Raw genomic sequence first — 18,515 nt, 5'->3', positions numbered from 1 at the left:
GGTAAGAACTTGTTTCTCTTGCAGAGGGCCTGGGTTCAGTCATAGCAGCCACATGGCAGCTCAGGACCACCTGTAACTTCAGACATAGGTGAATCTGATGCCCTCCTCTGACCTTTCTGAGCATTGCACTTATGTACCACATAAGTTGTCGAGGTTACAGGACAGCTTCTGGGGATCAGCCTTTCTTACAATGTAGCTCCAGCTGTCCTGGAACTCAGAGATTCAGCTGCCTCTGCCTCCCAAGCCTGAGATTGAAGAGGTGCATCACCATGCCTGGCAATTACATCTGTTTGACTTGTACATGCACAGGCTTCATGCTTTCAACTCACAGGAGAGAGGACTGTATCATCTGAAACTGGAACTAATGGTCGGCTGGAAGCCACCATGTGAATACTGGGAACCAAACCCAGGTCCTCTGATCTCCAGGCCTTTTAAAACAAGGTTTATTTACGGCAAGGAATGACATTATTTGATTCTGTTTAGCAAGGAGGCACTGGAATGTGACCAATAGAATACTTGCCTTATTATGTTCCATACTATTTGGGGAGGATCGCCCCCCCCCCAATAAAGTATGGCTAGACAGGTTAGGATCAGAGACAATAGGCACACCTCTGGCAGGGCACACTTGTCAAGGTTAGAGGACAACTTCTGGGCATCAGTCAGTCTGCAAACTAAGTTACAGGGCTGGGAGCTGAGTGACTGTCATAGCCTTGTTTTGTGCATTCCACGTCTACATCTAAGACAAAGTCTCACTAGGTAGACCAGCTAGCCTTGAACTCAGAAATAAGCCCACTTTGTCTCCAGGAATGCTGGGATGAAAGGCATGTGCCCCGTCTGCCCCCAACTCTCTTTTGGAGACAGGGTCTCTCACTGAACTTGAATTCAGCTAGACTCGTTGGCAGGCAAGCTCTTGGCACTCACCTGGCTCAGGCCCCCCAGTGGTGGGTTGAATGTGTGCAGCTGTGCCCTGCTGTTCATGTGGGTACTGGGTATCTGAATTTAGGGACCCATTGCTTGTATTTCACCTGCAATACTTCCCTTACCTGAATGCTGTGTCCTGTCCCCCGCCCCCCCGTCTTTAAAATTGAGATGCATGACTTCTTGGTTATCCCCTACTGGAAGGACAGAAAAACAGAAGAGCTGGAAGAGGAGAGTGGTTCGAAACACTAACTTTCATCCAAGACCCGGCTTTTGTACTTAAAAAATTATTTGCACGTGTGTACAGGAACATGCTTACACACATGTGTAGAGGTCAGAAAATAATCTGCTGGAATTAATTTCCTCCTTCCATCAAGTGGGTCTTGAGGGTCAGATTCAGGCCATCAGGTTTTATGGCAATAAAGTGCCTTTGGATTGAGCCATCTTATAGCCCCTAGCTGCTGTGGTGATCACCTGTACAAGATTTCCATAAGACTGGAAGGGCCCTCTCCACTATGGGGATTTGTGTGTCAGTAACAGCTGCTGAAGGAAGGAAGGAAGGAAGGAAGGAAGGAAGGAAGGAAGGAAGGAAGGAAGGAGAGAAATTTCCTCAATGGTATGGTTAGTGACTGGAAACATTTCCATGAGGTTGTAATCATGTTTAAATCCACACACATAACATTCAAATGTAAGTGCTGGCTCTAGGGAGGTAAAGGCGAGGTCTAGGTTAGTTCAGGACCAGCCAGGATTACACATTGAGTCAGTCTCGACCCCCCCCCCACACACACACACTCACACACTCACACACACACACAGGTGCTAATTGGGAAGGGAGGAAGCATATAAGTGGGAGTGGATTTCAAGAAACAGCAATGGGGTGAATAAAAACACTTTGCACACACATAAGAAATGCTTTAGTAGGGGTTGGGGATTTAGCTCAGTGGTAGAGCTCTTGCCTAGCAAGCGCAAGGCCCTGGGTTTTGTCCCCAGCTCCGAAAAAAAAAGAAGAAGAAAAAAAAAGCTTTAGTGAATCTTATGAACCGCCACTAATATACACTAATTAACACATTGTAATTCACACGTGGATTTTTTTTTTTTTTGGAACCCATATTGCATTCTAATTTGTTTTGTGTGTGTGGAGGTCACAGGACAACTTGGAGGTGTTAGTTCTTTCTTTCTATTGTGTGAGTTCCAGAACATGGACTCAGGTGGTTGGGGCTGCCTTCCCAGGCTGAGCCACCTCACCAATCAGAAGACTTGAATTAACATCATCCTCTGGCCAGGAGACTTGGACTCAAGCACTACTGTATGCAGGAGGTGGAGGCACACACCTTTAATCCTCCCACTCAGGAAGCTAAGACTGTGGGGAATCTCTTGAGTTCTAGGGCCAAGTCTCCAAAGAGAAACTCTGTCTTGAAAAAAACCAAACAAACAAAAAGAACTACCGTATTTTCAATACACCTGATAATGAATGAAAGAGGCAAAACACACTGCCAGGGCTGGGGGAAACTCAGTGTGGAGCACATACTTAGTCTGTGTGAAGCCTCCCACCATAAACAAATCCAAGACAAGATGACTGCTTCATCTCCCGCGTTTATTGACGAGTCACAGTCCACCTGATATGGGTAGTTTTGCTTCCCTAATGGTTTAGCTTGAAAGGTAATTACCAGAACTTTGCTAGGTCCAACATATATGCCCCACCCTGTTCCTCTCCAACTAACTGTTTCCAGGGTCCCTGCAGTATGGCATGTGACTACATGTATGTTCTGGGATTGGAACATATTCCAGCTTTCCACAATGCTTGCAATCACTGCCACACACACACACACACAGTAGAATTTGTTTGCCTCTGTGTCTATCTCCTGCATTGACAGTAATATACAACGTTACTAATTAAGACAAGCTAGGTCAAAGGTCCTCAAGGACTACATAAGGAGATTATCAAACAAAACAAAAACCCCAAGAGGACTGGGGGTACAGTGCTTGCCCACTATGTACAAGCCCCTGGATTTACTGCCTAGCACAAGTACCCAACAATAACAAACCATGTCACAGAGACATTCACTTCATGTGGAAAGTGCAGGCAAGAGGACCCATCGTTCAGTCATCCTGTGCTACCCAGTGAGTTTGAGGCTGGTCTGGGCTGTGAGACCACTTCTCAGAAACAAAGCAAACCAAACCCAAAAAATCCAATTTAAGAAGCAGACAAATCTCTGGGAGTTTAAGGGAAGATTGTTCTTCATAGCCAGTTCTGGGGAAGCCAGTGCAACAAACCAACCAAAAAGCACAACAAAAAACCCAACACACACACTTCAGCTACAACTGAGAAGGAAACCCCGAGGCCGGCAGCTGGCACATGATGAAAAGGGAACCCCGAGGCCGGCAGCTGGCACATGGTGAAAAGGGAACCCCGAGGCCGGCACGCTGGCACATGGCTTTAGTCCCAATCTTGGATGGCGATTCAGGATCTTTAAAACACGTGCACGGCTGTTCTGTCTGTGCACCACCATGTGCCTGCCTAGTGCCCAGGAATCCAGAAAAGAACTCTGGATTCCCTAAACTGGAATTACAGGTCAGGCTGTGGGGAACTGAATCAAGGTTCTCCCAAGGGAGGAACAGCCAGTACTCTTAAATGTTGAGCCATTCTTCCAGCTCCTGGGAAAAAACCTTTTGCCCGTAGGGCAAACACAGCCAGCTCTTCCTCAAAGGGGGGAAAAAAAAATCATGGAAACACACTACCAAAGGGACCAGGGGTGGTGGTGGTGGTGGTGGTCTTAGGATTTGGGGGGGGGGGGTCACTGGCAATCAGGATGTCTTTGTAGCCCCATCCATGAACAGGACTAGGGCATGGGCAGGGTACACTGTCGTGCACTAGAGCTGATGCAGGAGTAGTCAGGGCCAGACTGGGCATATGGGAGCCTCAAAAAGTTCTCAAAAAGCAACCAAATAAACAAAATCCCAAAAACCAAAAGCCCATTTTTGTTCTGTTTTTGCAGTGCTGGAAATGCAAGCCAGGAACCCAGGCATGCTAGGCAAATGCTCTACCCTTGAAGTCCATCCCCAGCAACAACAGGCTACACAGCAAAGGCTCCTTATTAGTAGATCTTGCGGTGGTAAGCACAAGGTCAAATGCTTCATGTTCGAAAGCAGTCTTTCAGCTCTTCTGTATCTCTAAGACCAGTAAGGCTCCCAATTAGCTTCGGTAAACAGGACAGACAGAGCTAGAACTTCCCACAAAATCACAACGAGGGTCATTTATCTCTACCCATCTCACCAACTGCACCATCTGTGGCCAACAGTTTGCCTGCGCCTGGGGGTACCCTTCGTTTTTCACCTGGAAACATCGGACTGAACTAGTGAATTAGCCTCGCTCAAAGCTAGCCGATCCTTTTTCTCCTTCTGTAACACCTGCTCCTCCCACAGCGCCTGGTCCACCTGATCGACGGTGAGTATGATCGGCTTGTATTTCTCCTCGAACAGCCTCTCATTGGCCTCTGAGTGCAGCTGGTGAGGCACGACGACGCGCAGGTGCGCAGGCAGGTGAAGAAACTCGTCGTCGTTGATGTCGCAATCATGCATGCGGTTCTCCAGAACCCACCAGCGGCCTACGAACCCCACGTCGAGGACCCGACCGGGGAAGTCGACCCAGCGTGGCTGCAGGTAGCGGCAGCGGGCCTGGTAGAGGCTGGCCTGGGCGTCGAAGGGCGCTTCGTAAACCAACGAGCAGAACCCCAGGTTCACGTGACGCAGCCGCCCGCGGCCCCTCAGCCACAGCAGGCGCTGCAAGAACTCTTCCGAGTGGCGGTTGCGCGTGGCCGGCGCCAACAGCAAGAGAGAACTTGATGCGTCAAGCAAGGCCTCCTCGAATGCCGCCTCACTGGGCGCCAGCGCGCAGCACGCAGCAGCGCCGCCAAGCAGCCCCACGTACAGGGCCGCGCGGCCCGGTCGAGCTCGCGCAGCAGCCGCCGCGTCTCCGCACGCCTCGGCGTAATCCCGAAGCAGCGCGCGGGACCAGGTGCCTGAGGGGAAAGAAGCGCTGCGGTGACAATGATTCAGCCACTTGGGCCACCCACCCTGCAGCCTTCTGCCACTACTCACCCAGTCGCGTCCACAACCCTGGCTTAACCGCCACTGTCGTGGTACCACTTGCCTCTCCTCCCGCTTCACTGCGTCCACGGGACCAGAATCTCTTAAGAGCTGCTGTCATCATTTTCCGGCGGTTCCTCAGTCGAGGGGAAACACATAGTGCCGGAATGAAAAGGGCTGGAGAGTAGATCCTGCGCAAGCGCAAGATACAGGAAGTAGTTTCCCACTGGAAGACAATAGGAAACGGACTAGTGCCGGATGTTGCCGTTGCGTCGAGAAGGGTGGGCTCTGACGGGTAGGCGAGCGGCGCGCACGCGCACGGAGCAAGAGCCACGCCAGCTTCAGGTGAGGAAGGTGGGGTGCTTCTGCAGGGCCCTAGCTTGGAGCTGAAGCTTCATTACTCCGTGTGTTAGGCTCCATGCAGGAGTCCAGACGGAAGCATTAGTCTTGGGGAGGGCTGTGGGACTGATGCGGTTCTGTCCACAGAGTGTGATGCAGTGACGCCTCCAAAGAACCATGGCAGCAGCTGACGATCTGGCCTTCCACGGTGAGTGGAGCCCGGAAGTGGTCAGAGCTCCTATCCCTGTCCTAGGCTAGAACCCTAAGCAGTTGGGTCCCAGACCTCAGGTTCATCCTGCACTCAATTCCTGCTCCTTCCATGAACTCAAAAGGCAAATCACCGCCTCCAACTCTGCACAGGACCTAAATTGAACACCATCTTAGTAGACGAGCAGACCTACAGTCCATCAAAACCGAACCCAGCCCTTAGGGGAGGGTGGTGAGGCAGTCACAGCCCCAGTTGATGAATTAACACTGGGCCAAAAGGAACTTTCAGACTCCAAACACCTGTGCCCATATTCCCTCTCCGTAGAGTTCGAGGAAGCTGCAAATCTTCTGGCAGAAACCCCAGATGCAGCAACCACGAGCCAAAGTGATAAGCTGACCTCACGAGAGCATGTGGCTGTGGTTGTGGGTTCAGGCATTGGCTATGGAGCCGAAGGAGAGGAAGAGGATGACAAGACATCAGTGAGTCTCCTAGGCCCCGATATACTCTGCCTCTGTCCTTACCCTGACTAAGCAGGCAGGTTCTGAAAGCCTTTGTCTTACAGCTTCTACAGGATGAAAAGCCACAGCCAAGATTCTGGACGTTTGACTACTATCAGAGCTTTTTTGATGTAGACACCTCCCAGGTGAGGCCTTGGACACTGGTGGTGATGACTTGGAGTTTCTTGGGGTTCAGCCACTATTCTTGGGGACTGAATTTGGATGGGATGGGTATGGTGGGACTGGAAAGCAAAAACTAGGTTACAAAGTAGATGTGGATGGTGTTTGTCTTAAAGCCAGTATGTTTCCCAGTCAGACCAACCTCTAATAATAAACCAGGTCCTCTGAGAGGGTACATCCTGGAAATTAGGAGGGAGACCATCTAGAACAGAGACTGTCCTTACTTTGTCTGGGAGGAGAGGCTGCAGGAAGCTGAGAGCAAGGTGGCAGGCCTGAAATCCACCTTCACAGTGGGTGACATGTTCCAGCTTGTTCAGGTAGGATGTGCTGACAAGACAGTGGATGCCTCTCAGAATGCAGGGGTTCTCATTTTGGACCCTTGGTTTTGTTCTCTAGGTCTTGGACAGGATCAAAGGTTCCCTGCTGCCCCATCCTGGCCACAACTTTGTGCGTCACCATCTTAGAAATCGTCCTGACTTATATGGTAAGTGGGGGTCTATGTTTGAATCAATGGAGTATTATTCAACATGGGACTGTGCCAGGTCCTGAACAGGGCAGTCATGCACAAAGAGCAAAACTTGTGTTTAGTTGAGGGAGACACCAAGAAGGGAAGCAGAAGGTGATAGGTCTGGCTAACTCAGAGGGTGAGTGGCATTGCTGTCTGGCATAGGGAAGTCAGCAAGGTCCCTGAGTAGGGTCGGCAAATGAGTTATGCTGGCATTGGTGGTTAGAGGCTTAGAAGAGGACCCAGAAAGCTTCTAGGTCCCATGGTGGAAACAAGTGAGTTGCGCATAGTGGCATAGGTCACTGCAGTGGAAGAAGCTGGGAAGTCATGAGTAGGGGATGAGTACATGAGTCCCATATAGTGGTGGGAAGGGATCTTACTGAAGGATTTCAGGATCTCCTCTGGCATTGGAAAGCCAACAAGAGCAGGCAGGGCACAGACATTACATTGGAGGCTGTGAGGAAGAGTGGTTGTTGGTCCTAGAGTATGCCCACAACCTAGAGGACTGAGAAAGGCTGGAGTAGCTTTCTACCCAGTTGCCATGGGTGGACAGGAAAAGCTGGACAGGTATGAGGAGCAGATCAAGTGTCTAGAGGCCCAGGTCATATATATGAATTTTCAAAAAATAAGCATGTAAACCCAGGGCCCTGGGGCAGTTTGGGAGTGACACAAAGATGGAGTGCATGAAGCCTCTGGACAAGATCCTGCCCACAGTGGAGAACCACCAAGCCTCTTCTACCTACCTATAGACAGTTTTGTCAGAGAAAAGATCTAAGTGCTTGAGGCATTTTAGAAGGTATTTCCAGAAAGAGAGGATCAGCCCAGCTGCAGCGCTTGTGAGCAGTGACCTAGAGAGTCAAATGGAGTCTAGGGGTCTTAGCAGAACACTTATGTAGGACATAGACACCTTTCCCAGGAAGACTGTGCCTGGGACTCCATTTCCCCCTTTGCAGGCCCCTTCTGGATTTGTGCCACCCTGGCCTTCGTCCTGGCGGTTACCGGCAATATCACTTTGGTGCTTGCACAGAGACGGGACCCCTCCATTCACTATAGCCCCCAGTTCCACAAGGGTAAGCAGAGCGGGTGGGCTCAGCTCCTGGATGGGTCCAAGGGCATGCAGTGACTGCCCACATTGCATCTCTAGTGACTATAGCAGGCATAACCATCTACTGCTATGCGTGGCTAGTGCCGCTGGCACTGTGGGGCTTTCTCCGGTGGCGCCAGGGCACGAGGGAGCGCATGGGGCTGTACACCTTCCTGGAGACTGTGTGTGTCTACGGCTACTCACTCTTTGTCTTCATCCCAACTGTGGTGAGTATGGCTTGGCTCTGGGAAATGCTAGGAGCTACGTGGACCACCAGTGTGGTCATCAGCTGTATTTGTCACATTAGGTCCTGTGGCTTATCCCAGTGCAGTGGCTCCAGTGGCTCTTTGGAGCCCTGGCCCTGGCCCTGTCAGCTGCTGGGCTGGTGTTCACACTGTGGCCTGTTGTCCGAGAGGATACACGGCTGGTGGCCTCGGCACTATTGTCTATTGTGGTGCTGCTTCACGCCCTCTTGGCTCTAGGCTGTAAGGTAGGTCCAGGTGGTCTTCCCTCACCAGGGCTGTGGAGTGGGCTTTGCGGCCACCCAGCTGTACATTCATTCTGAGGTCTCTCTGCAGCTCTACTTCTTCCAGCCTCTGCCTCTGGACCATGTGGTACCAGCACCCCAAGCCATACCTCCATCTCCCAATGTCCTGCTGCCCAGTTCAGTCCAGCCTATGACGACCTTCTAAGAAGGCCCACAGGTGAGGGACCAGTTTCGGCTGAGGGTGCACCCTCCTCCTGGGACCATTCCTAGGAGTCTAGGAGTCTTTCTTTTTCAGGCCAAACTCAATGGGGAGACTACTGCCCTCCGATGAAGATTGGAGGATTCTTGGACCCTGGAGACTGCCTGCTATTTTGCAGGCTTTTCTTACAAAGCAAACACTTTTATTTTCTATGCAAAGGTGATCCAGAGAATTTATATAAAGGTGGGGAGGGGCAGCCAAGCAGGGAATATTACTGATGGACAGGAGAGAGCCTGGTTTCCCAGTCGCTGAGGGCCCTTTGATTCCCTGACAGGTCAGGAGGGTGGCACAGAGCAGCTCCAGCCTTTGCCAGAGGGTACCTGTGGTGGGCAGGAGCCCAGCTTGAGCTGTGGCCATTAAGGTGGGGACTCTAGGGCAAGGGGACGGGGGAAGAGACTGGAAACTGCCTGTGCTTATTAGTCACCCTTCCTTGTTTGCTTTTCTTTTCGTCTGGGGAGAGGTCCCTGCTAGGCCCCTTCCCAGGGATGCTGTCTTGAGAGGAGTTGAGTGGAACATGAATGTGGAGGGAACACACAGGCCTATGCTAGCTATCAGGACAGAATGCCTTCCTTGTGATAGATCTTTGAGGTCTCTTGTTTGCCACAGTAGCCCAGGGTTACTCACTCTGAGCTGCCTGTTCCAGCTTTTGACGGAGGGGACCTTCAAGGCTCAGGACAGGACAGTAGCAGAAAGCAGGGGCTAGGCCTTTGGACAGCTGGGTGGTTTGTACATTCAAGTTTGAGGTGAACCCTTTGGTGGGAGGGGGCTTCGCCCACCCTGAAGGCTCGGCAGGGCCACCCCTCACCTAGAACCTCTGGGCCTAGGGACAGGGCTGCTGGCTTGGCCCGGCCAGCCGGGTTTCTCAGAGGGTCTGTGGGTTGACACTGGTTCTTTTCGTAAAAAAATAAAATTAAAAAAAGCAGCATGTCACGCCCATGGTGACCATGTGGCCTGGTAGTTGAAGGAGAGGTCCAGCTGGCTGTGCTGCCACCCCAGGTGAGGGGAGGTGCAAGGACGGGTTGTGGGGTGGGTGCTGCCAGGTCTGTGGTGGCAGCTGCTGGCCTCCTCCTGCCTGGTCAGGTGCAGCTGTGGGGTGGGGGTGGGATTTGCCTCTTCCAGCAGATGTCAAAGCCAGGTCAGAGTGGAGATACAGAACAGGATGAGGGCTGCCCCAACAGGATCTCATGTAAAGTATGGCAGCAACACTCGCTCGGGACCAAAGATTGGGCTGGGGGTACTTGAGGGCAGCGGCGACATCGTGTACAAAAGTGTCCAAGTTCCCATAGCAAAGAGGGCTGTGACCGGGTGTTCACGCTTCTCCAGAACAAGGGGGACAGCCACCGGCTGTGCCGGGCCTGGACTTCATTTGGTTTCCTGGTGCTGTCAGTGCGCAGTGCTGTCGCGGCTGGAGGCACCTAACTCCCATAGTGCATGGTGTTGGTCGGGATGGACATGGGCGAGGCCATAGAGATGGCAGGGCCACCCATGGTGAACTGGTTGTTGACTGCATAGTGGGCACTGGAGCTACCGCCGCCTCCCTGGGCACCTGAGGAGCCTGTGGGGCAGGTCATGGGCACTGAGGAGCCAGCATGACCCCTGAGCCTGCCTGGCCCCCACTGGTAGCTTGAACGTGTGCGCAGGCCAGGCGGGAGGTCCCCCGCCCACGGCCCCGCTACCCTGTTACCTTGGACAATGCCCGTGCTCATTATGGAGCCCATCCGGGAGTGGGTGTGATTGACAATCCCTGTGTTGGCTGCGCAGCGACAGGGAGGAAAGAGGGAGGGAGGGAGATGTCACCGCCCCCAGCCTGCCTGGCCCACTCCACTTTCATGGATGGTGTGGGAAGGGCAGGTGGAGGGGTGATAGATGAAGGTAGAGAGGCAGGCACATGTATGGGGCTAGAGTCCCCAGGAAGAGGAAGAGGTGACTATGACAGCGACAGTGGTGGCAGAGAACCAAGCACTGGTTTAGCTGGCCACTGGCATATCCCAGTCCTCCCCTGACAGGCCATAGACCCCAGGGGACACTCACCTAAGGGAATCAGGTTGTTGTGACCCACGCTGGAGCCGCCAGCAATAACACTGCTCAGGTCGTAGGCAGTAGGCATTCCTAATCAGAAAGTAGGTGTCAGGGGTGGGGCAGGCTCTGGGACGTGGGGTCTAGACTGCCACCAAGGGCCTGCAGCCATGCCTGGAGATAACGTTCAGACTCACCGGCCACAGCCACCCCGCTGCTGAGATTGTAGGTGCTTCCCGTATTCCACATATTCTCCGAGGGAGACGTGTAGTGTGAGCCAGGCGGGGGTGATGGGGTTGTACCTGTGTACCTATGGCAGAGATTAACTGTGGGCAGGGCTGTGGGACTCCTGGTGCCCTCTCCCCACTAAAACCCTGTATACCTGAAGAAGGGGTTCTTTAGATCCAGCAGGTTACTGGATTTGGAGCCTGTCTGGTCCACCTGTGCCACAATACTGATGTCATAGCTCTGTCTGGGGAAATAGAGAGGGTGGCCGTGAGGCAGCTGGGCTGATAGACCTCTGTGCCTATCCAGTCTAGATGGGTGGCAGGGTGCACCTTTTGTTGGCAATAAGCAGACATGTCCCTGAGAGCGTGTCCCCGGCCTTGGCAAACAACGGTGACTGGAAGAGGCACCGGACCTGGTACCAGTGGGTCAGGGGCTCTGTTGGGGCTGTGGAGAGCCACACGGTCATTCTGTCAAGAAGAGATGGATGCATTTCACTGGGTTGGCACCACCACTTGTGCCACTACCCACATTGTCCACAAGGGCCTTCCCTGAATGGTCCTCTGGGGTCTCAGGGCTAAGACTCTAGGCCCACAGCCATGGGGTCCTTACTCACCCTGACACCCTTGTACTGAGACAAACGCACTTAAGGGATGGTTACTCAGGGTAGCTGCTGAGGAAATGACAACCACACCCCTCCCCCATGGTTCTTCCTGGGGTTTAGATGAGAAGAACCTAAGGAGTTAGGACATAGCCAAGTCTGGAGGCCATAGGTGCTAGGATTCCTAGCAGTGCCATACTTACATGGAGCCAATGAAAGCAACATCGAACCAGAAGGCCAAGCCGTGGACCAGCCCTGAATGCAGCATGTGGAATTTGAATGGGATTTCTATCCTGCAAGGCAAAGGGCATGGGCTTGCTGTAGGGGCCCGCCTGACAGTGAGGAGAGTGGGAACGCTAGCTGAGTGACAGCAGCTGGCCACGAGTGACCAGGGAGTTGACAGTACATGACTGTGCAGAGAGCAGGGGTTGGGGTGGGGTACGGGTAGCAGCAGCCATCAGTGCTCAAGGGATGAAGGCTACCTGTGCAAATCGCCTTCTTTGGCTTCTAGGAAGTTCACTGTGTACTTGACAGATTTGGCCATCAGGATCCGGATGTCAAATGTGTCCTGTAAGACAACAGATATGACCAGCTTGTGCTGCAGAACCCTAGGCCTGGCAACGGCACTAACTTCTGCTATCTTACTAAAACCAGCTTGCCTTTCTCAGACATGCTAGGCACAGCACCAGGGACAGCAATTAGATTGCACTTCTCAGAATGTCACAATAATGGGCAGGCGGATCTCTTTAACTTTGAAGCCACCCTGGTCTATATAGTGAGTTCTAGGCCAGCCAGGCTACAGAGAGAAAAACAAAGAGAAGCTGACTGGCACTGCTGGAGAGAAAAGCACTGGCCACTACTCTCTTCCAGAGGACCCAAGTTCAAGTCTCACCACCCACATGGCAGCTCACAGCCTCTGGAACTCCAGTTCCAGGGGAACTGATGCCTCCTTATGACCCTGGACTCTAGGCATAGCAGTGGGAGATGCTGAACAGCAATCAGCACTTTAGCAACTGCGCTGTCTTCCCACTCAAGCCTCATCCTCTTGATCATCTTGCCAGTGTCCTGAGAGCTGGGATTCCAGGTGTGTGCAGCAAGACAGGGCCGGCCTTTTTCTTTTTTACTGTTAAAGAGATTGAACCCTGGGCCTTCCACATGTGAGACATGCACTCTGCACTGAGCCCTAGCAACCTTAGGATGGTAACGAAATCACAGTGGCAATACCTAAATTCCTACCTACTCAGCAAGTGGTGGCACCTACTCATTTGAGCCTGGGTTAAGCAATATGTGAAGATCTCATTTGGACAACAAAGCCAGGAGCCTGGACTAGTGACCCAATGCCTTTAATCCCAGCATTCTGGAAGCGGAGCCATGCTGGTTTCTGAGTTTGAGGCCAGCCTTGACTTTATGGTGAGTTCCAAGCCAGACATGGCCACACAGTGAGATGCTTTTTCCAAAAACCAAAGGGCCACTCAGCTGGAGCAGCAGGTAAAGGTACCCGCTGCACACACGGCCTGCTACCTAGGTTCAATCCAGGTACCCACATACAGTGAAGAGAACCAACATACATGTTGCCAAGCAACACAAAGAAATGTAAAAAGCCTAAGTAAAAGAGGAACCCAGCATCAGTGAGACATGCTTGGACTCTGAGCACTTGGGAGGCCAAGGTGAACAAATTGGAAGTTTAAGGCCAGGCTGGGCTACACAGGTCGAAGTCAGTGCGACTCCAACCTAAGAAGAAAACAGAAGAGAAAGCTAAAGAGCAAATAAAACAGTGAAAGAGAAGGGGATTGGAAGACTGAGTACTCAAGAATATTAAAATGGGGGAAGATAAGAGTTTGAGATTCATCCCCCAGATGTGGTAACTGGAGGCCAGTGTACAGTGGGAAGTGATGGTCTCCAAAGGACAAAAAAGGGCTAAAGTGGCTGACTACTGAACATACAACTAGAACCTAGAGGAGGAGACAGAAGTTGCACTGCGACTAGTTTCTCAGACTAGTGACAGAAGGAAAGACATTAAGGGGTCAGGGAGCTTGAATAAGCTTTAAACAGACTAAGCGTGGGAATGAAGACTTTCATGTACTCAGGAGGCAGAAGCAGGTGGATCTCTGAGTTTGAGCCACCCTGGTCTACAGAACAAGTTCTAGGACAATCAGGGCTGCACAGAAGAACCCTGCTTTTAAGAAAAAAGAGCCCAAAGAAACTTGTATATGTGCTGTTTCCTTAGGTAGTAAGGTGCACCAGGTTTACAGTAGAAGAGAAAGACAGAAGACAGCGTCCTTGCATTGGTACTGGGCAGAAGCAGACTTCAGGCAAATGATAACAGAAAGGTTCCAGAGTGACAAACCAAGTAAGCCAGCAGGATGTTCTCATTCTAGTCCTGTGTGCACTCAATACAACAGTTTTAAAGCATGAAACAGTCAGGCTGAAATGGAGGAAAATGGGAAAAATATCCCTATCAAAATAATGCCCAAACAGGCTGGAGAGATGGCTCAGTGGTTAAGAGCACCGACTGTTCTTCCAGAGGTCCTGAGTTCAATTCCCAGCAACCACATGGTGGCTCACAACCATCTGGAATGGGATCTGATGCCCTCTTCTGTTGTGTCTAAAGACAGTGTACTCACATAAAATCTTAAAAAATAATGCCAAAACAACAAAAAACTAAGATTCACAATCCGTTACACATCAAGAAAAAAAATTAGTAGTGCAGCCAGGCATGTGGAAAGATCTTTATGATTTCAAGGACAACTGAGGTCTTCATAGTGAGATGCAGCCTTAAGGAAAATGAGTCCTGACCCAGATAATTAACAAATATAACCTAACTGACATGCATATATGGCTGTACCAAACAAGACTGACTTCCTTCTCTTTTTCCTTTTTGAGACAGGATTTCACTATGTAGTCTGGCTGCCCTGCAACTCACTGTGTAGACCAGGCTGACTTTGAACTCTGAGATCCTCTTGCCTCTGCCTTCCCAAGTACTGGGATAAAAGGTGTGCTCCACCACATCCAGCTGAAATCCATTTCTTAAGACCACACACTAGACTTTGAGCATGTCTCAATTATCCAAGGTCTGAAGTATCAGTGTATGTTCTTTGATGACCAATGAAGGCACCTAGTATACCAATTATGCTACCTAGGTAAAGTGAAAAAACATGCACCTGTAAGCATACATCTGAGTGCAGACGTTCTAGAATTCCTGTTATATGTGGATGGGTATTTTTTTTCTGCATGTATGTCTATGTATCACATGCCTGTCTGGTAATCTTGGAGACCAGAAAAGGTGTACGATCCCATAGACATGGAGTCACATAGTCAGTTATGAGCTGCCTGCCACATGGGTACTGGGGATTGAATCTAGGTCCTCTGAAAGAGTAACTGCTGCTTTTATCCATTGAGCCACCTCTCCAGCCTCTGGAAAACAATCAGTGCTTCTACAGGAAGAGTGCTGTGCCACCAGGAGCTCTTTCTGTTCAACATTTGTTTTTCTTGGTGCAAGTAAACCTCTTGAGTTTCAGGCCAGCTAGGGCACATACTCGGAGCCTGTCTCAAATAAATACAATTTTATTTTTTTAAAACAAATTATTCATTTAATGTCATTTAAATTTTGAACTTTAGGTATGAGTATGTAATTCAAATCCCTAGACCTGGAGTTTCCGATGGCTGTGAGCCACCATGGGGGTGCTAAGAACTGAACCTGGATCTTCTACAAGAGCAAAAAATGCTCCTAACTGCTAAGTCACCTCTCCAGACTCCAGCTTATTTATTTTTATTTTCTGTATGTTTTCTCTGCAATGTAAGTACATGATGTACATGCAATGCATGGGGATGCCAAAAGAGAGCATCTGATCCCCTGGAACTGGAAATACCATATTGGGAACAAAACCTGTCTTCTATAAGACCACTAGTGCTCTTACTTTTATTCTTTAAAATTAATCAATGTCAAAACTATTTTATGTATCTGGAGAGTTAGCTTAGTGGTTAAGAGCACTGGCTGTTCTCATAGGACTTGGTTCAATTCTCAGCACTCAAAATGGTGACTTACAACCCCTAGAACTCCAGTTCCAGCGGATCTAATACCTGGCCTCTGTGAGCACTGTACACATGTAGCACATAGACATAAATGCAGACAAAACTTACTCTTTCATTATATTTGTGGATATTTTATCTGGATATTTTATGTCTGAATAGCACATAAGTGTCTGTGCCCCATTATGGATCCCCACCACAAATGGTTGTGAGCTACCATGGGAACTAGCAATTGAACCGAGGTCTACTGATGTCTTCTGGAAGAATAGCCAGTGCCTTTAACCAGAGACATCTCGCTAAACTCCAATTTTTTTTTCTCCTTAATTTCATTTCTTTGTGCGTGTGTGAGTGTTCAGTGCAAGTGCACTCAGAGGCCCTTGGAGCTGGAGTTACAGGCCATTGTGAGCAATCTGATGTGGGTACTGCAATCCAGTATCAGGTCCTCTGCAGGAGCAGTAGGCGCTTGTAATTTTGAGCCATCTCTCCACTCCTCATCCAGCTTGGGTCTCCTGATCCCATGCCTCCACCTGCATGCAGGGGCTATAAGTGTCGACTATAAGGCTTTTTTAGATTCTTGTTCTTGATACTGAACATCTATCATTCAATCAAACATGTTTGCTACAAAGCCAGCTTCCTGTTGCATGTGCTTTGCAGAGTGAGTAAGGGCTGAGAGAAGCAGGGGTTTCTAGATTCCAGAGCTTGCATGAGGCCGTGGTGAAGCATGGACCTTTTCAGTCCAGCGGTGCTCTGTACATGCTACTCACCACCACAGGTTGCCGGAAGTACTCATCCACAGCGGCGCCTCGGAGGGCTGACAGGTCCACTCCATGGAAGGATGGCTGGTACCTGTGGAAATCCACAACCCCACCCACAGGGTCACCAGCAGTAAGAAAGGCAGGTGGATCCACTTGCTTTATTAGCTGGCCCTTGTCTAGCCCATGTCCTTCAGATCCTACTGAGGGGGAGCAGAAAAAAAAGAGAAGAGACAGAGCCCACCCAAGGACTGGGTCCATCCCCAAGCCGGCAGGCTCCATGGCCTGGCCAGGACACTGGGGCATACTCACCAGAAGTTGGCTTTGGTGAACTGCTCCATGTAGAGCTGTTCATCGGTGAAGGGTGCAAGGTGAACATCACCAATGGTGGGGAACATGTTGCCTGGAATTGGGAGCAGGGAAGAGTGCTCTTGTCAGGACAGTACATCTAGTAAGGCTGTGAAGAGCTTCCAGAGGACCTTGAGATCTCCAATCATGGACCTGTCCATCTGTCCATCCATTCATCCATGCTACAGTGTGTAACATTGTTTGTCCATGGCTTCTTAAAGTATGTGAAGTAAAGAATAGCCAGAATCCAACCCAAGATGGCTTACTGCTTTATTTTGTGGTGCTGGGATGGAACTCGGGTGACTCTGAGTTTAAATCTCAGATATAATTCCCCCCCCCCCTTACAGTGGCTTTGGGGGAAGGTGGTGGAAAGAAGGGAGGATAAAGTTTCATGTAGCCCAAGCAAGCCTTCAACTCCTGACTGAGCCAGCTTCCACCCAAGTGTTGGAATTACAGGTGTACCTTTGTGCACTAGCTTGCTTGTCTTTTTGAGATGGAGTCCTGCTGCCTCAGCTTCCTAGATACTAAGATCTTCAATGTGTGCTATCATATCCAACCTAACTATGAGAAGTCAGGGGCTTTTTTACTTAGTGCTTTTGATTTTCAGCCATGACTAGCATACCAGTTCAAATTCCCTACATAGAGCTAAGGCATTAGGGTTCGTTCGTCTACTACCGGCTCCCATGGTCATCAGTGTATCTGCTGGCATCAGCCTGGCCCTCATCCATTCCAGGAAGTAAGTGGGCCTAATCCTACGTTCCAGTGCTAACACTGGGAAGCAAGAAGGAGCCTACTAAAGCCTCTTGGTGCCCAGCAGGCCTGGTCTGCTCCAAAAAAGTGAGAAGAAACCCTAGGCTGTTTGGAGGTTGGGATTTGGCTCAATGGTAGGCGCTTGCCTATGCAAGCGCAAGGCCCTGGGTTGGTTCCCAGCTCCCAAAAAAAAAAAAAAAAAAAAAAAAATACTGGAGGTTTAGCTGCATCACCTTAGCCAGGGCTGTCCAGGTTGTAGATCAAACAGCAGGTTTAGCAAGTGACTGAATTTATGTAGAGGGTCCTCCTCTGAGACTCATGAGAAAGCAAATGGGACTAAGTTGGCAGCCATAAGAAGCAGATATGAGGAGTCTGAGAATTCAGAGGATGAAAACATGGCCTATAGATGGGCCTCCCTCTCCCGCTCTTCAGGGAGTTGGGAAGGTCCTGAGGTCCTCACAATTCACACTAGGTTAATATGCCCAAATGTGGCTAATCCGATGTCAAAGGTAGATGGGACAGCATGTAAGGAATCCACCATTTCTGGCTCCTATATGCTGGAATTCTACCTTTAATTCTCACAGGGACTTCTGAGGGCTTGAAAGTCACCACAGGGCCAGAGGGGAGAAAAAGAAGACCCAAGACAGTTGGTAGGCAGCCTAGAGTTGCACACTTTCACACATGAGAATTGTGGCCACCTCCTAGCTACAGAAACTGAGCCAATATTGACTCCAAGGCAGAGAAGTCATGGGCGCCACATATTCACTAAGATTTACTAGCACCACCTGCTCTACCCGAAGCTACTGCTAGAGCAGGGTCCCTGAGCTCCCACATACACATACACATCCGTACCTGAGAAGAATAACAGACATATTCCAGACCTCATCAGAAAAACCGGAGCACTACTATGTTCAGAGTATAGACCCAGTATGGACTAGTAGGTGCAAACATGCCATGTGTGCAGGCATAACTAGAGGTGTGGACAGGTTAGCCATACAACTAGAGGTGTGGACAGGTTAGCAAGAACATGGAAGGGAAATGACAGACACACATCTACATGCCTTGACACATATAATACACCCCCACACAACAGTCACGCTGAGATCCCTACACACCTACACACATACCTACCACCCTAGATTGTTAACATGCAAACACACACATCCTTAAATACCAGTAAACCCTCCCACACCACACCCCCAAACCCTCAAACATACCTATATTACCCATA

General features: G+C 50.3%; 3 protein-coding genes across 6 annotated transcripts in view; 1 reads left to right on the top strand and 2 right to left on the bottom strand.

Annotated features, from left to right (window-relative positions):
• Nucleotides 1–3,854: 3,854 nt before the first annotated feature.
• On the bottom strand, nt 3,855–5,239 carry Timm29 (translocase of inner mitochondrial membrane 29). Its single transcript, XM_032911430.1, has 2 exons — nt 5,017–5,239; nt 3,855–4,937 (listed from the first exon to the last, which is right to left on the bottom strand). Exons 1-2 carry the CDS (start codon nt 5,126–5,128, stop codon nt 4,249–4,251), a joined length of 801 nt encoding a protein of 266 aa, XP_032767321.1. The 5' UTR covers nt 5,129–5,239; the 3' UTR covers nt 3,855–4,248.
• An 81-nt stretch (nt 5,240–5,320) lies between these two features.
• Nucleotides 5,321–16,790, top strand: Yipf2 (Yip1 domain family member 2). 2 transcript variants are annotated; one of them, XM_032911429.1, is made up of 9 exons: nt 5,321–5,551; nt 5,876–6,030; nt 6,114–6,194; nt 6,625–6,712; nt 7,687–7,803; nt 7,878–8,044; nt 8,125–8,307; nt 8,396–8,521; nt 16,207–16,790. In XM_032911429.1, exons 1-8 carry the CDS (start codon nt 5,521–5,523, stop codon nt 8,507–8,509), a joined length of 936 nt encoding a protein of 311 aa, XP_032767320.1. In that variant the 5' UTR covers nt 5,321–5,520; the 3' UTR covers nt 8,510–8,521; nt 16,207–16,790. The 2 variants fall into 2 exon arrangements, with proteins under 2 accessions (XP_032767320.1, XP_032767319.1); XM_032911428.1 differs by lacking the exon at nt 16,207–16,790 and adding an exon at nt 8,600–9,488.
• Nucleotides 8,689–18,515, bottom strand: part of Carm1 (coactivator associated arginine methyltransferase 1) — a 43,074-nt gene continuing 33,247 nt past the window's right edge. The window contains exons 7-16 of one of the 3 annotated variants that reach the window (XM_032911426.1): nt 16,499–16,589; nt 16,199–16,280; nt 11,888–11,973; nt 11,609–11,698; nt 11,137–11,274; nt 10,962–11,051; nt 10,777–10,889; nt 10,595–10,672; nt 10,248–10,316; nt 8,689–10,118 (exon numbers count right to left, since the gene is read on the bottom strand). In XM_032911426.1, the coding sequence (XP_032767317.1) occupies nt 9,979–10,118; nt 10,248–10,316; nt 10,595–10,672; nt 10,777–10,889; nt 10,962–11,051; nt 11,137–11,274; nt 11,609–11,698; nt 11,888–11,973; nt 16,199–16,280; nt 16,499–16,589 (977 nt within the window). In that variant the 3' untranslated portion in view covers nt 8,689–9,978. Of the gene's footprint in view, nt 10,317–10,594; nt 10,673–10,776; nt 10,890–10,961; nt 11,052–11,136; nt 11,275–11,608; nt 11,699–11,887; nt 11,974–16,198; nt 16,281–16,498; nt 16,590–18,515 lie in introns of all 3 variants that reach the window. The other 2 variants (XM_032911424.1, XM_032911427.1) reach the window with 2 other exon arrangements.

This window comes from Rattus rattus, chromosome 8 (genome assembly GCF_011064425.1).
Source record: "Rattus rattus isolate New Zealand chromosome 8, Rrattus_CSIRO_v1, whole genome shotgun sequence".
Taxonomy (NCBI): Eukaryota; Metazoa; Chordata; class Mammalia; order Rodentia; family Muridae; genus Rattus; species Rattus rattus.
Note: the sequence above shows the minus strand (reverse complement) of the source record. Positions and strands in the feature narration are given on the sequence as shown.